A 15,329-nucleotide genomic window follows, 5' to 3' on the forward strand; every position below is an offset into this window, starting at 1 on the left:
GGAGAAGAGTCTTCAGGACGGATATGAAGGAGCTGCTGACTTTCTTTTTCTGAAGACTAAAACCGGTAAAACTTAGATTTTCTTTTGTTTTTTGGGGACTTTATTGTCCCGTACGTTATGGACACAGAAATACAAAACAAACACGGCAGAACGACGTGCAGTAGTGTAACAGTTTATCTCATGTTAACGTTTCCTTCATGTAAGGTCTGGCTATAGGTGGCTGCTGTTTTGTATTTATTTCATTTTGCTTTATTACCGTATATTAGTGTTCTTTTAAACCACTAGTTGAATGTAATGACTTCTAGAGACCGGCATTAGGCTTTCTGTAAGACTCACAGCTTTGAATTTAAAACTAAAGTTGATGTGTGTGTGTGTTGTGTGTGGTGGTGTGTTGTAGTGTGTGTGTGTGGTGTTGTGATAGTTGTGTGTGGTGTTGTGTGTGTGTGTGTGTGTGTGTGTGTGTGTGTGTGTGTGTGTGTGGTGTGTGTGTTTATAAATGCTTGAATGGTAAGGAACTAATCGGAATCCTTTCTGTTACCGGTTGTTTTTAGGGTTTTGTGAGTTTTACTCTTTGACTGTTTGTTAGAGAGCTGGCGCTGTTTGACCCAAACTGAAACGAAGATAATTTGATTAGATTTAAAATAAAGCATGCAGGAACAATTTTAGTTTGTAGAAGCAGAAATAGATGCACTTTTGTAACCCTGGATCACAAAGTGCATCACACATTAAAAGAAATTAAAAATGAATATTGAAAACAAAACAAAAAAGGAATTAAACTAAAAAACAAAACTCTAAATCTTCCGCCAATATACAGTATAGGTTGTTTATTCCTGGGAGAATATTCCTGTAGAGGTTCATAAGTTAGCGCCCCCTAGCGGTGACAGGAAGGTAACAGTCGCAGGTTTTAAACATGTCGTTAACTATCTGGTTCTAGCCTGGATGCCAGCCGAACTAAGCCCCGCCCACAACATTTGAGGTCGGGAAGTTGGGTCTTGACTTGATCTGTTGTGGAGCAACTATGTTCAAACCAGAGTTGTTCAGACCAATCAGATCATTAGGGCGGGCTTTATACGATGATGGACAGATAATCAACAGTAACGTAATCAACCACGTCACCAAAGAGCGCCTGGGTTGAATTCCTTTACAACAAAGACGGCAGCCGCTGGAGATCTGAGATGTGTAGATTCCTCCATGGTGTCTGTCAGAGAAGATATCGACAGCACGTTCATGTTAAAATAGGAACAGAGAACCGCCATCGATGGCGTTTGTTGATCGAAAAGATGTTTTTGCCGTCCTTCCTACGGGATTCTGCAGAAGTTCAAGACACGTCACATACTCCACTGCTCTGATTGGTTGTTGGTCTGCCCGTTGCTCTGATTGGTTGTAGGTCTGCCCGTTGCTCTGATTGGTTGTAGGTCTATCCGTTGTTCTGATTGGTTGTAGGTCTATCCGTTGCTCTGATTGGTTGTAGGTCTATCTGTTGTTCTGATTGGTTGTAGGTCTATCCGTTGCTCTGATTGGTTGTAGATCTATCCATTGCTCTGATTGGTTGTAGGTCTATCTGTTGCTCTGATTGGTTGTAGGTCTATCCGTTGCTCTGATTGGTTGTAGGTCTATCCGTTGCTCTGATTGGTTGTAGGTCTATCCGTTGCTCTGATTGGTTGTAGAGGCGTTTTCTTTCCTGGTTGGGTTGAAACGCCCGTTAATCACAGCCCAATGGAGCAGCATCAGACTCAGATTCTGACCACGTCACGCTAACTTTAGTAAAAGAAAAGATGGTTCGCTGTCACTCTCTGTTGTTTCCTTACAAGCAAATCTGAAGAAAAGACTGCGCCATCTAGTGGAGTGAACCAGCAGTAGATTTTATTATTCTAGTACCAAAAGGTTCTGCAGTTTATATAAAACTAGAACCATACTTGTTCATGCATCGATGCAGTTATCCCACAGAACATAATATAGACCTACTCAATTTATCTTCGCTAGTGAGACGGTGTGCGGGAGTTTGTAACTTTGTGCCTAACCCCAATAGACCGATATTATCGGCCAATATTAGGCATTTCCCAATCTATCAGTATCAACATTTATAATGGCCAATTAAAAAAAAAAAACTACTTTAAAAAAAAAAAAATTCATTCATTAAAATCATTTGACAAATAAATTATTCTGATAAATTAATATTTAAAAAATAAAATAAAAACGGACAGTCAACCCTGTCATGAGTGTTCAAATAAGTTTGTATTTTCATACATTTTATTTATCATGACTTTAATATATTTTGTTGTTCCTCTGTTCTTTTGTGACAATAGAAGTAAGAACTCATAAATAACTACAAAAACCTAAATTTAGAGAAATCTGTTTATGTTTTGTTGCGCGTTTCTGGATTTTTATTTTGAAATATATATATATATATCAGCCAATATATCGAAATATCAGATTTTTAAATAACCAAGTATTTGTATTGTATCGGCCTCAAAATTATTTATCAGTCTGGCTCTAAAACCTAACCAAACTGAACGTTTCACAACGTTAAAGCAACACTAATACATAGCCATGTGTATTCTTTAGCATCAGCAGCTCCTGTGAGTTTATCAGCGGAAACGCCAAAGGTGGAGCAGTACGTCCTGTATGTCCTTTACCAGCTAACGTATCAAGATGGAGCATGAATACGGAGCGTCTACCCCATTTCATGGGAATGGAAATGTAAAATTTCAAGCCAATAGGAATACTTGGAATTGATGATGGGGGTCAATATGTATGAAAAACGACAAGTTTGTGAACGGGCAACACCGATTTTTATAATCAACAACGAAACACAAGGGACATTATTTTGGTGCCAGTTTTGCCAGATCAGGTAGCAGAGCTGTAGTTTGAATGAGACGTAAGGATACTTGATTTTAATGTCTCCGTGTGTCTCATGTCCTCCAGGTTTGCGATGGGAAACACAGACAGCCACAGCAGCTTTGTGTCTCCTGCCAAGTCGCCGTGTTCCCTCCGGCTCTCCTGCAGGAGGGAGGAGGCGCCGTCGGCTCGCAGCTGGTGGAGGAGCAGCAGTCAGGGCCGGAGCCGCGGGAGGAACTACCTGAAGCCGCAGGTCGCCGGGCCGCCCTACACATCCTGGCATTATGAACACGCACCCGCACTGGGGGCCGCGCCTCCTCCAAGGTTTTTCACAGGAAGTACTGGGCAGTGCGTTGAGCGCACATCTCTGCAGAGCGGCGGCGACCGCAGCCCCAAAGTGATGCTCGGCAAAGACGGGAGCATGAGGGTGGAGTTCACCAACGGCAGGGGAGTGTCCATGGAGACGCAGGGGCTCCCCCCTGCCCCCGCCGCCCCGACAGCAGTCGAAACCCTCGCTGCGAACCAGTAAAGGCAGCTCGCTCAGCTCTGACGGCTCCTGGTATGACTCGCCGTGGGGGACGGCTGGCGAGCTGGCCGACAACGTGTTCGTCTGCGCGCCGAGCAGCGGGTACGCTGCCTACACCTCCGCCCGCACAGAGGAGACGGCCACCAGCAGCAGCTACAACACTGTCTTCTCCGAGCAGGTGGATGTCTCGCCTGGGTTTAACTCCAGCCTCCTGTTCCCCGCCGCCGCCGAGAGCAGCGAGTTCTCCGCTGCCTCCGTTGGCGGTGGCGCCGGCTACAACACCTGCTCCTCCGGGCGCACGGAGGACAGCGGCATCGGAGACTCTGTGATCCTGCCGGCCGACCTCGGAGACTTCAGCTCCACCTCTCTGGACAGCGTTTACCACAACACGCAGCCCGCCTTCCCCACCGCACCGGACGCCGCCTTCTGCTGCTCTGCGCCACGGCTGGATGACATCGTCACAGAAGAGAGGGGTCAGCACGAGGAGGAGGCGTGGAGCAGCGGTACTCCTCACTGACGCTTCCCTGTCGCAGGGCTGACTGCGTCAGCAGCGCCTTTGGGAACAGCCGCAAAGACTTCCTGAAGAGTCGGATCCGACAGCTCAGCGACTGGACAGGAAGCCTGAGCAGGAAGAAGAGGAGGTTGCAGGTGAGTCATGACAACAACAACAACAACAAAAACAACAGCAGCAGAAGTAGCAACAACAACAACTACAACAAACAGGAAGAGAGTCGGAGTTGTGCATCTGTGGAAGACTTAAAAATGCCAAAAATGTTTGTCATTCATTCAACTTGTTTTCCCCCAGGAGCCGTATGGCAGCGACAGCAGCGACGTTTTCGCTGCCCGGCTGGACTCTGGGCCGGCTGGCTGTGACCTGCTCTGGTCCTCCAACCCTCTCCACGCTCAGACCCAGAGCCAGAACCAGGTCCCAGCAGCCCCCTGGGGCTCCTCCAGGAGCCTAAACCAGACCCACAACCAGCGGCAGAACGTCTACGAGAACTTCATGCAGGAGCTGGAGACGGGCGGCGGCGGCAGCAGCGCCGCCGAGCGGACCGAGCCGTCGGACGGGGAGGGAGACGGGGAGGAGGGGGAGGAAGAGATGGAGGGGGAGGAGGGGGGAGGCAGGCAACTGGACTTCCTGTTTGAGACGGAGCAGGGCGCGGTGCGGCGGGCCGGATGGCTCTCTTTCAAAGCTCTCATCACCGTCAGCAAAGACAGGAAGCTGGAGCTGGTGGCTCGCCGCAAGTGGAAGCACTACTGGGTCACTCTGAAAGGTATGTCACATAATGAATATAATGTATATAAACCCACCAGACTCCATGTAAATAAACAGGGATTTATCATCCTATAACACACGTCATTTAATGTAGACAGATACTAAATAATACTGGGTCACCTTGAAAAATATACATATAACATCTAAATATAATATAAACTAGAGATACTGTAAACATGGCAAAAAGTGACAAATGTTTTTAAAAAGCTTCAAAAAGTCAAGACAAAAAGAACATGTATTCCTCATTTCATATTTTTAACATTTTTGTCAATTTTTTTTCTAGAAGTTTGTACATTTTTTGTAGCTTTCACCGAGGATTAGGATGCGTTTTTTGATTATTTTGGTAATTTCTTGTTTAGTCAATTGTTTTTTGACATTGTTGACACTTTCCTTTCAATGTTTTTGTCACTTTTCACTTCATTACTGAAACTAGTTTTCAGACTCCATGTAAATAATCACTACTTTTAGCGTCTATAGAGCATATCTCCACATGTAAATGGGTGAATTAAGAGTTTATTTAAGAGGTATTTAGTTTCTATCCACTTTGAATGAAGTGTGTTTTATGATGATAAAAGTAGTAATTATTTTCATGGAGTCTGGTGGGTTTGGTTATAGTGATTTCGAGGCTGTTTCATGTTAAACTACCCTGGTGGGTGTGGTGCTGGACCGATGTCAAAGATTGTTCCCATCAGTCACTCAGACACTAACGCATGGGAGAATAGGGTCCATGGTGAAAAATTCGGAAGTTAAGCCTTTTAAATGATGGACCGCAAACAATGAAATGTTGATTCTGTCCCCTCAGGTTGCTCTCTGCTGTTTTATGAGACCTACGGGAAAACACTTGGCGCTGAGCGGGAGCTTTCTCCGCGCTACGCCCTGCTAGCAGACGACAGCATCGTCCAGTCCGTCCCCGAACATCCCAAGAAGGAGCACGTCTTCTGTCTGAGCAACTCGCATGGAGACGTCTACCTCTTCCAGGTGAGACGCCCAGCAAAGACACACTTTGTGTGACAACTCACAGACACACAGACGCACCAAACACACACGCATGCAGACACACACACACACACACACACACAAACAGACAAACACACATACCCACGTCTCCATGGTTACCTGAAGCGTGGAGTCTTTTTGTCCGGAGCTGAAAGCAGCTGTAGATGGAGGGTGTAAGGTCCCCACCGGCTAATTACTGCAACACAAAACACTAGATACTACGCACTCCTTTTTATTTATTATACCTTCAGACCATCAGGGGCTCTGCTGGTGGCTCTAAAGGAAATTTTTCTGGAAAAAAAAAATCTTCATATTGAAAAAGTTGTAATAATTAAAGAATAAAGAGTCAACATACTCAGCTCTGAAACAACAAATAAATGTGATCTGACTTCCTCTTTGTCTCCTTCTCACCCTCTCTCTCTCCCCTCTCCTCCATCTCTCTTTCCTTCTCCCCCCTCTCTCCCTCCTCTTCCTCTCTCTCTCCCCCTCTTTCCTTCTTTCTCTTTCCCCCTCTCGTACCCTCTCTCTCCACCCTCCCTCTCTCTCCCCCCTCTTCCTCTCTCTTATCCCCCCACCCCCCTTCCAGGCCACCACGCAGACGGACCTGGAAAACTGGGTGACGGCAATCCACTCGGCGAGCGCAGCCCTGCTGGCGAAGCGGCGCGGGACGGAGGACACGCTGCGCCTGCTGCGCTGCCAGAGCGGCGCGCTGCTGCACAGCATCGACATGGACACCAAGATGAAGAAGATGGCCGAGCTGCAGCTGTCCGTCATCAGGGAGCCCAGGAACAGGAAGGCCGTAGAGAGCCAGGTCAGTGAATACATCTACTCCGGTACTGTACTTAAGTCCACACACTGAGCCACTTGTACTTTACGTGTTTTTTTGCATTTCTTTAAACCAATCCCAGTTGTTTTGGTCTGCTAAAGAGTCTCAGGAAGGAACTTGTTCTGGTGGAACAACACAAAAAAACTCAAATCTTGATGCTTGACTTGACTTCAGGTTTCAGTAGCAAACAAAAGGACTTGTTCTCTTGCAGAATATGGATACTTTTAATGAAGTAAAGGGCCTGTTTATCCCGAGTCGTACTCAGTAAGTTGTCTGGCAGTTGGAGCTCCTGTAAAAGCAGCAGAGAGTTTATAAAGTGAGCGGTTGGTGTGCTGCTGCTGCTCTGAGAGGAAGCTCTGCCTCCAGGGCCTTTTGGCAGCTGCAGGCCGGGAGAGGAGTGTTACATCTGGTCCAGATCTGCCGGGTTGTTACCGGCTGCTTGGAACAACAAATGTTAGCTTCCCACTAACAATAGAGCCAGATAAGGCCGCAGAGAATTACATCAAAAGCTAAATGTTGCGCCACACTCTGTCCCAGTCCAAGCTGGAAACTATCCGAGCGGGCAGTCCAAATGACTAAAGAGAAACTAAAGACAAGGACACAAACGACATAAACATTGGGAACATCGACAAAAACGATGGTCATCAAGAAGGATCAAAATGTCTTGTCTATGCGACGAGCCGGCCCTGCCTGTCTCCCCCCGCCCTCTGTCTCTCATGTGATCAGCTGTATGAGCACAAATATTAAGTTTAACATTCTCCAGTGTGTGGTCAGTCTAACGGTCTGTTTTGCAGAAAAGAAACAGACAATAGAATAATAAATAATGCTTAGGTGTGTGGGTGTGGTGGGTGTGGGTGGGTGGGGTGGGGGTGTGGGGGTGTGTGTGGGTGTGTGTGTGTGCAGATTCAGCAGTGGGAGCAGAACCTGGAGAAGCTGAACCTGGATCTGTTCCGTCTGCGCTGCTATCAATCCAGCCTGCAGGGCGGCGAGCTGCCCAACCCCAAGAGCCTGCTTGCCGTTGCCAGTCGGCCCTCCAAGAGCATTCTGGGACGGCTGGGCGTCTTCTCCGTGTCTTCCTTCCATGCTCTGGTAAAAAGCATCCCCGCCAACACACACAAACTGAAAGCCGTCGCTAACTCCGCCCACACAGCTGACGGGTTATGAGGAAAGAACGTCTCAACCCTCTGAAAACACTGCACTTTTTTTTTTTTTATGGTTTTTGTTTTTATGTTTTCCATTTGTTTTTAAAGTGTCTTATGCATTGTATTGTACTTTGTTGGTATTGTATTACATTTTACTGTGAAGCACTTTGTAATTTTTTTATCTGTGAAAGGTGCTATACAAATAAACCTTACTTACTTACTTACTTACTGCGTCACACACACATAGACACACACATACACACACGTGTGCACACACACACACAGCGACACACAGACAGATATAAACACACACACACACACACACACACAGCCACACACACACGGTACGCAAACTGCATACTATTTCTGGTAAAATATTACAGTATGCAGTACTGGACACCACGCTGGCATAAATATCCCACAATAACGTCAATAATGCTCTAATTTCTCCATATTTTCACAACTGTCAGTCTCAGTAATTTAAGCTTCATCTGGCGATGCCAAAATCTGCTCCGATCGTTCCCCATATAGTTCATTATTTAATAAATACTGTAGAGGGAACACAGCTCCAGTCTCGGCCCTCGGTTTTGACGGCGAGTGTCTCATGTTGGACGTGTGGCGTCTCCGCAGGTCTGCAGCAGAGACGAGGGGACGCTGCGGCGGCGCTGCCGCTCTCTGTCGGGAGGAAGCAGCCGGAGGCGGGGCCTGCCGTCCTCTCTGAGGGCGCTGGACGCATCCAAGAGACGCAGCAGGGACGCCAGACACTCCACGACCCAGGTAATACACCGCACCCACCACAGCGACAAAAAAGCCAACAAAGACGTCACATAAGGCAACAAAAATGTTTTTAAAAAAAAGTGTTGACAATGTGAAAAAAATACGTTGGGTGACATGAAAGTTGAAAAAGTTTAAGTAATTGCTCTGAGGATTGTTTTGATTTTATTTTCAGGTTTCAAACAATCATACAACGGCCTATTAGGTTAAACTATATATGAATAATGAAGCTGAGAAAAAACTCAAATGTGTAAGAGAAAAAACGTATTATTTTTAAGATTAAAGTACCACTTCAACCCAGAAAAGAAGGCGCTTTATAATGTCAAGGACCCACATCGCAGAGTGTAAGAGTGAATTTCCCCTTTGCAGGTTAATAAAGTCTGTCTTCTTCTCTGGCCATCTTAGATCATCACGTTCCTTTCATGCTCCGACTGTCAAATACCAACCTGGAGTTTAATGTCCCCATATTATCTAATTTTTTTAAATTCATAGTTGTATTTTGAGGTTGTACCAGAATAGGTTTACCTGGTTTAATTTTCTAAAAAACACCATATTTTTGTTGTATTGCACATTGCTGCAGATCCTGTTTTCACCCAGCACTGCAAAACAGGGGCGTCTAAAACAAGATAAAGTTTGGGTCTCTGTTTTAGCTACAGAGTGAGACATCCACTTCTATACTATCTTTGTTGGGAGCTGCACATGCTCAGTAGCTCGGTAAGATCCCATCAGTTAGATAACTCTTTCTCCAGCTTTCCAAGGCAGGATTAGCTGAGAAAAGGCAATCGGACTAATCAGTCCCCCCAAAAAAAGTTCCTAATTAAGGACGTTAATCTGTATTGTCGCCCAAAAATGGAAAACCAGCAGCTGATTGGACAAACGCGTCACGTGGGTCTTGCTGTCTGGGATTTTACAACAGAGCGTAATGGCGGGTCGTCCAGAATACGATCTCACATTTCACTAAAATAGTTCACAGAAACGTGTTTCTGAAAACATTTTAAGAGAAATATATTAGTTGAGGCAAAATCGCTGAAATAAGTGCTAATGAGAGATAACTTTGAAGAAAAAAGAAAGGAAGAATGAAGGAAGGAAAGAAGAGAAATAGGCCGTGCATCTGCTGAATCTGTCATTATTTCAGATCAAAGGTCAGTTTGAAAGATGTTCTTCACATTTTGAGAGACTCTAGTCACGCTCATCCTGCTCCTCGTTTCCGGGTTATCTCTCCACCAATCAGATTGGTCATTGAGTCTGACTGCCAGCAGTGCCCGCCTTCCAACCGAGCGTGTCAGGTTGGCCAGAAGGAAGGCCTCTGGGTCTGAGTTGTAGTGACAGGCCATAAGGTGAACTAGGAAATGATTTTCGTTGCCACACCTGGGCACTACTTTTTAAATGGATTTTTACATAGATAAAACCATTATCAAGTTTATGTCAAAAGTTCTGCATAAAATACCTTGTAGTCATTCATTCATTCAAACCTTTATTTAACCTGGATAAAAAAAACTCCTTGAGATTAAAAATCTCTTTTACAAGAGTGTCATGGCAAGTGGCAGCAGCACGGTTTCAAATAGACACAGAGACACCTACAGGTAAATACGTAGACACACTTTCACTCATATTCAAACATCAATGTCATCATAAAAACTCTGGGTCCTAAATCGATTTAAAAACAGTGACATACAGACTGCCTTTCTGCAAGGTCCTTTAAAAAGCCTTTAAAAGAATAAAGTGAGACCAACTCCTTCAACTGGAGTTCATTTTGAAGCTGATTCCATGCAGATGGGGCTGCAAAATTAAAAGTCCTTTTGCCAAAGTCCGTGCAGGCTTTAGGGACTGTCAATAAAACCAGATCCTGTGAGCCGGTGATGTGTCCCTGCAGACCTCGGGGGGATGGAAGTGTTCAGATAAGGAGGAAGAAGTCCTAATACTGCCTTATAAATAAAAAGATGCCAGTGCATCCAACGACGAATGAAGAGGGAAAACCACCCGACCCGAGAATTTTGTCAGAATTCCCTAAAATATATATAAACTGTATATTATCGTAAATTAGAAAAAATGAAATTCTTATACTGCTGGTTTTGTTTGTAACTTTCTTTATACTCATTTTATCAACACAAAATATCTCTCAAACTGACATTTATACATGTACCTAAACATTTGAGACAGATTTGGGTTGCATTATATACTCAAGCGTGAATGTAGACTATGAAATTTGACACATTTGAAAAAAAATATGCTTCAACTTCACAGACTGGCACCAAGCAAATTTAAACATAAAGGTCCAGAAGTCCTCTAAATACTCCCAGCAGTGCCCTGATCGGTCTTCCAGCGGCTGATCGTCAGCGGTCATTAGTCTGATTAAAAGCTCGCAGTTGAACACAGTTTGATTCCAGCGGTTTGCGCCCCCCCCAACCACCCCAGCTTGCTACGCTTTTGGCTTTCTGAAAATGGGCAAAATGCCAACAACACAAAACAAACGCTCTCACATGTTGCAGTTTGTCTTAAAGAAGCTGAAGTTTGGCTGCGTTTCCTCTGTTCATCATCAACCAGATGTTGTAGAAGTTCCCATCATACTCGGCTCCTGGGGGGGCGGGGCTGCTGATAACAGCCGAGCTATTTTGGGTCCGTGGGAGTCCAGAGGACGATAAATCTCTCTCGCAGCTCCTGCTTTATTTTGGCTTTGTGTTTTAACGGACGGATGCTGAAACCAGCGGAGGAAGACGTATTCAGATCCTTTACTACAGCACAAGTACTAATACTGCTACCTAGCTACCACTTGTAGGCCGTAACCGTGCGTGTGTGTGTGTGTGTGCGCGCATGTGTGCGTGTCCGCACACTTCAGGACAGATAGTGGATAAGAGTGTTTGTCCAGAGTCTGCAGCCACCTGTCGGTCCCTTAACGCACCCCCACCCCTAGAGAAAGAGAACAAAGAGGAGAAAAGGAAACAAAAGAAGAGAACAAAGGAGGGATGTGAAGAGAAAGTATGAGAGGGTGAGGGTAGAGAATAAGAAAAGGGAAAAGAGAGGGTGAAGGTTTTCTTTATTCAGATAGTGTTTGGTTAGTCGGACAGCTACCGGCTGAGCTGTGGGGGGGGGGGGGGGGGCAATAGTATGTGGACACCTGCCTACAAACATGTTCTTCCATCTTTGTGTCAAACAGATTGACAATCGTGATTCTGCAACATTTTGTCCTCTGAATAGAGCAACTTTTTTCCTTGTAAAACTACAACTTCTTTTTTTATTCCGCAACTATTTTCATCCAAATAGGTTTAAAAAAAAAAAGATTAATTGAAGTGTCTGCTAACATTATTGAGAGATTTCTAAGGAGGTCGACCTTTTTCTTAAAGAGTAAGATCCTTTTTTAAAACATAAAAACATCTGCAAAATCCCGTTTGTTACACTCCATTTAATAAACAGTCATTTTAGCATCATTAAACACAATGTCGACAGAAACAAAATAAAACCGTTGAAAGCCATTTTGGGTCATCAATCCACTTTTCAGGCCATCACAACTCTAGTTTTGGTTGTAATAAAGACATAGTTTACCGATATATACATGTGAAAATATGTTGGCTCCATACACACGAAAAGCACTGTTTTTTTTTTTTTTAATGGAGTCTGGTGGGTTTAGAGCTAGCGACCTAAGAGCTGTTTCTGGTTAAACAGAAAGGTCTTAAAGAAGTTTTTAAAGGTCTGTCTCTGTAGGGATCCTTTCCATGATGTTGTCACACACTTAGAATAATAATCTGAGTCTGTCAGCGGCAAAACAAGCACTTTGGTGAAGGTAAATACAAGCTGGACAATAACTCTATTAACTTACACCGTAGCTTTTTTCTCTCTTAATACTGGACCGATGTCAAGGACTGTTGTTCCCATCAGTCACTCACACACAAACACATGGGAACATATCAAGGAACACAGGGCCCAGGTTGAAAAAAACGGTATAGTTGCCCTTTAAGTGTTGAAAAAAGGAGACAAAAACCTCAAGGCGGCGGAAAACATCAGAGAAAGCGTTAAAAAAATATACATCCAGAAACCTGTATCTCACTCAAAATGGTATGGATAGTTTTTTCAAAGTTTGTATGTGTGTGGAAACACCAGAGAAACAAAATAATAACACCCCAAATCCCAGAAAAAGTGATTATTTTTCATAATATGGGCACTTTAATTTTCATGATAGCCGCCAGTCCAAATGGGTAAAGAAAGGCGACAAAAACCTTGCAGAAAACGTCAAAAGTATTTTAATGAGAGGAGGAAAAAAAGACGGAGGGTTAAAATGTCTCTGCGTCTTTTATTCTCCCAGAGGTCCTCTGTCCCTGGAGGTTAATCCTCCTTCTGAGGATCACATCGCTCCCCCTCCTCCTCTCCTCTCCACAGGACCTTCTCCTCCTTTCCTCCTCTCCTCTGCTCCTCTTTCAACCCCCTTCCTCTCTCCCTCCCTCCTCTATCTCTCTACGGGACGCCTCCTCTTCTTCCTGCTGCTTTGTCTGAAGTTAAAGGTTTTTATTTACATCTTCTTACTTTTATTCTCTTTGACTCCTCATCATGATTCCTTTCCTGTTCCTTTTCCTTTTGTTCTTCCTGTCGTTGATCTGTGATAATAAACACCTTTCAGCCAATCACAAACCAGGTAGAAATGTTGATAATATTGTTTTTGTGTCAGATTTGGTTTGAAAACACCTCTTTTGTTAGTTTGAGTTTGGAGAATATGCAAACGTTTTCTATTTCAAAGATCAGGAAGTATCTCATCCGTCAGTCCCAACACACAAGTCCTGGCTGCAGATTGAGATTATTTTTAAATGCCCTTAGTTTCCCCTGACTAAACTAAGAATATATTGTTTTATCTGAAGCTTTTGATGAATATCTACATGTTGTTTTTTCCGTGCAGGCAGTAAATAACCCTGAATGTGTTTCCTACAGCAGAGACGGGATGGTGAGACCTCTCAGAGGGAGGCGGCGCCCCCTGCAGGACGTCCTGATGCTCTGCAGGTGCGTTCACTGAACATTTAACCATGCATGTTCTTCATTTACACACTCACTGTGATACACAGACCCTTCTCTGCACATCACCCGTCTTTAACTACTAAGATAAGATTAACTGTAGTGTCCTGTGGAAAAATTAGTCTTAGGCAAGAAGTGCTGACGCCAGCTGCATTCAAACACACGTAGAAATACATGAACAGTGTTGGGGAGTAACGGAATACGTATTCAGAATACAGCACTCAGTAGACACTATACACAGGCTGTGGAGGACAGGATGTGGAGTAAAGGACAGACTGGAGGACAGGCTGTAGAGGGCAGACCTTGGAGGACAGGATGTGGAGTGGAGGCTGTGGAGGACGGGCTGTGGAGTAGAGGACAGGCTGTAGAGGACAGGCTGTGGAATAGAGGGCAGGCTGTGGAGGACTGGATGTGGAGTAGAGGACAGGCTGCGGAGGACAGCCTGTGGAGTAGAGGACAGCCTGTGGATTAGAGGACAGGCTGTGGAAGACAGGCTATAGAGGGCAGACTGTAGAGGACAAGCTGTGGAGTAGACAGGATGTGGAGGTCAGGCTGTAGAGGACAGGCTGTGGAGTAGAGGACAGGCTGTGGAGTAGAGGACAGGCTGTGGAGGTCGGGCTGTAGAGGACAGGCTGTGGAGGTCAGGCTGTAGAGGACAGGCTGTGGAGTAGAGGACAGGCTGTAGAGGACAGGCTGTAGAGGACAGGCTGTGGAGTAGAGGACAGGCTGTGGAGTAGAGGACAGGCTGTGGAGTAGAGGACAGGCTGTGGAGTAAAGAACAGGCTGTAGAGGACAGATTGTAGAGGACAGGATATACTAAGTCAAAGTAAAAAAAGAATAAAAAGTAAATAGGCCTCTTATGTTGTTTCTTTACTTTTAATACTTTAACTACATTTTCCTGACATTTTAAAAGCAGGACTTTCACTTTACAGCTTGGTATTAGCACTTATACTGCGGTAAAAGATCTGAATACTTCTTCCAGCACTGCTTATTCTCCTCTTGTTGTTCAGGTGTGTGAGGAGCCGCAGCTTCCAGGTGTTTTCACTCTGAACATCTGTCGACTCGACGCGGCCAAAGACTTCGGTAAGAAGACAAATTCACACTTGACTTGACAGCTGAGCTTTAAGGGGAAGCTCCTCTGCTGTGTTGTGTGTGTGTGTGTGTGTGTGTGGGTGTTGTGTGTGTGTGTGTGTGTGTGTGTGTGTGTGTGTGGTGTGTGGTGTGTGTGTGTGTGTGTGGTGTGTGTGTTGTGTGTGGTGTGTGTGTGTGGTGTGTGTGTGTGTGTGTGTGTGTGTGTGTGGCTGTAAACCCAGTGTGAATGCTGTAAACCCAGTGTGAATGTAATTTGTTCTGTAAGAGAGAACTAATGTCTGAAGAGGTTGATTTGTGTATGAGAAGCGGCTGTTTTCATGTTTTTGAATGCTTCGCGTCCTGTATTTTGTGGTTGTGCAGAAGCATAATAAATAAATATGAATGTTGACATTTTATTTCCAGGGTTTGCGGTGAAGGGTCACGTGGACGGAGCAGGGAGGAGCCACGTGCACGTCACCGAGGTGGAGCCGCTGGGACTGTCTGCCAGAGAAGGTCTGAGCTCCTCACATTTCACAGGCATCATGTTCAACGTTAACACCAGAGGGCGCTCACGACTCCTGCAGCCAAACCCAAAGCATGTCAGAGACCTGTGTTAGGGAGCGTCTCTTTATGATTAACAGTATTTAAAACAAAGAGGTTAGGGAGTGTCTCTTTATGATTAACAGTATTTAAAACAAAGAGGTTAGGGAGTCGTCTCTTTATGATTAACAGTATTTAAAACAAAGAGGTTAGGGAGCGTCTCTTTATGATTAACAGTATTTAAAACAAAGAGGTTAGGGAGCGTCTCTTTATGATTAACAGTATTTAAAACAAAGAGGTTAGGGAGCGTCTCTTTATGATTAACAGTATTTAAAACATAGACGT

General features: G+C 44.8%; 1 protein-coding gene across 1 annotated transcript in view; it reads left to right on the top strand.

The window, feature by feature from the left end:
* tiam2b (TIAM Rac1 associated GEF 2b) overlaps positions 1 to 15,329 on the top strand; it is a 56,800-nt gene that overhangs the window by 23,298 nt on the left and 18,173 nt on the right. Inside the window, 11 exon segments of the mRNA XM_032543872.1 lie at positions 2,926 to 3,339; positions 3,341 to 3,842; positions 3,845 to 4,012; positions 4,170 to 4,638; positions 5,443 to 5,618; positions 6,223 to 6,447; positions 7,366 to 7,551; positions 8,235 to 8,381; positions 13,296 to 13,361; positions 14,384 to 14,456; positions 14,868 to 14,957. Of these exon segments, the coding sequence (XP_032399763.1) occupies positions 2,933 to 3,339; positions 3,341 to 3,842; positions 3,845 to 4,012; positions 4,170 to 4,638; positions 5,443 to 5,618; positions 6,223 to 6,447; positions 7,366 to 7,551; positions 8,235 to 8,381; positions 13,296 to 13,361; positions 14,384 to 14,456; positions 14,868 to 14,957 (2,509 nt within the window). The 5' untranslated portion in view covers positions 2,926 to 2,932.

The sequence above is a fragment of the Etheostoma spectabile genome, chromosome 18 (assembly GCF_008692095.1).
Source record: "Etheostoma spectabile isolate EspeVRDwgs_2016 chromosome 18, UIUC_Espe_1.0, whole genome shotgun sequence".
Taxonomy (NCBI): Eukaryota; Metazoa; Chordata; class Actinopteri; order Perciformes; family Percidae; genus Etheostoma; species Etheostoma spectabile.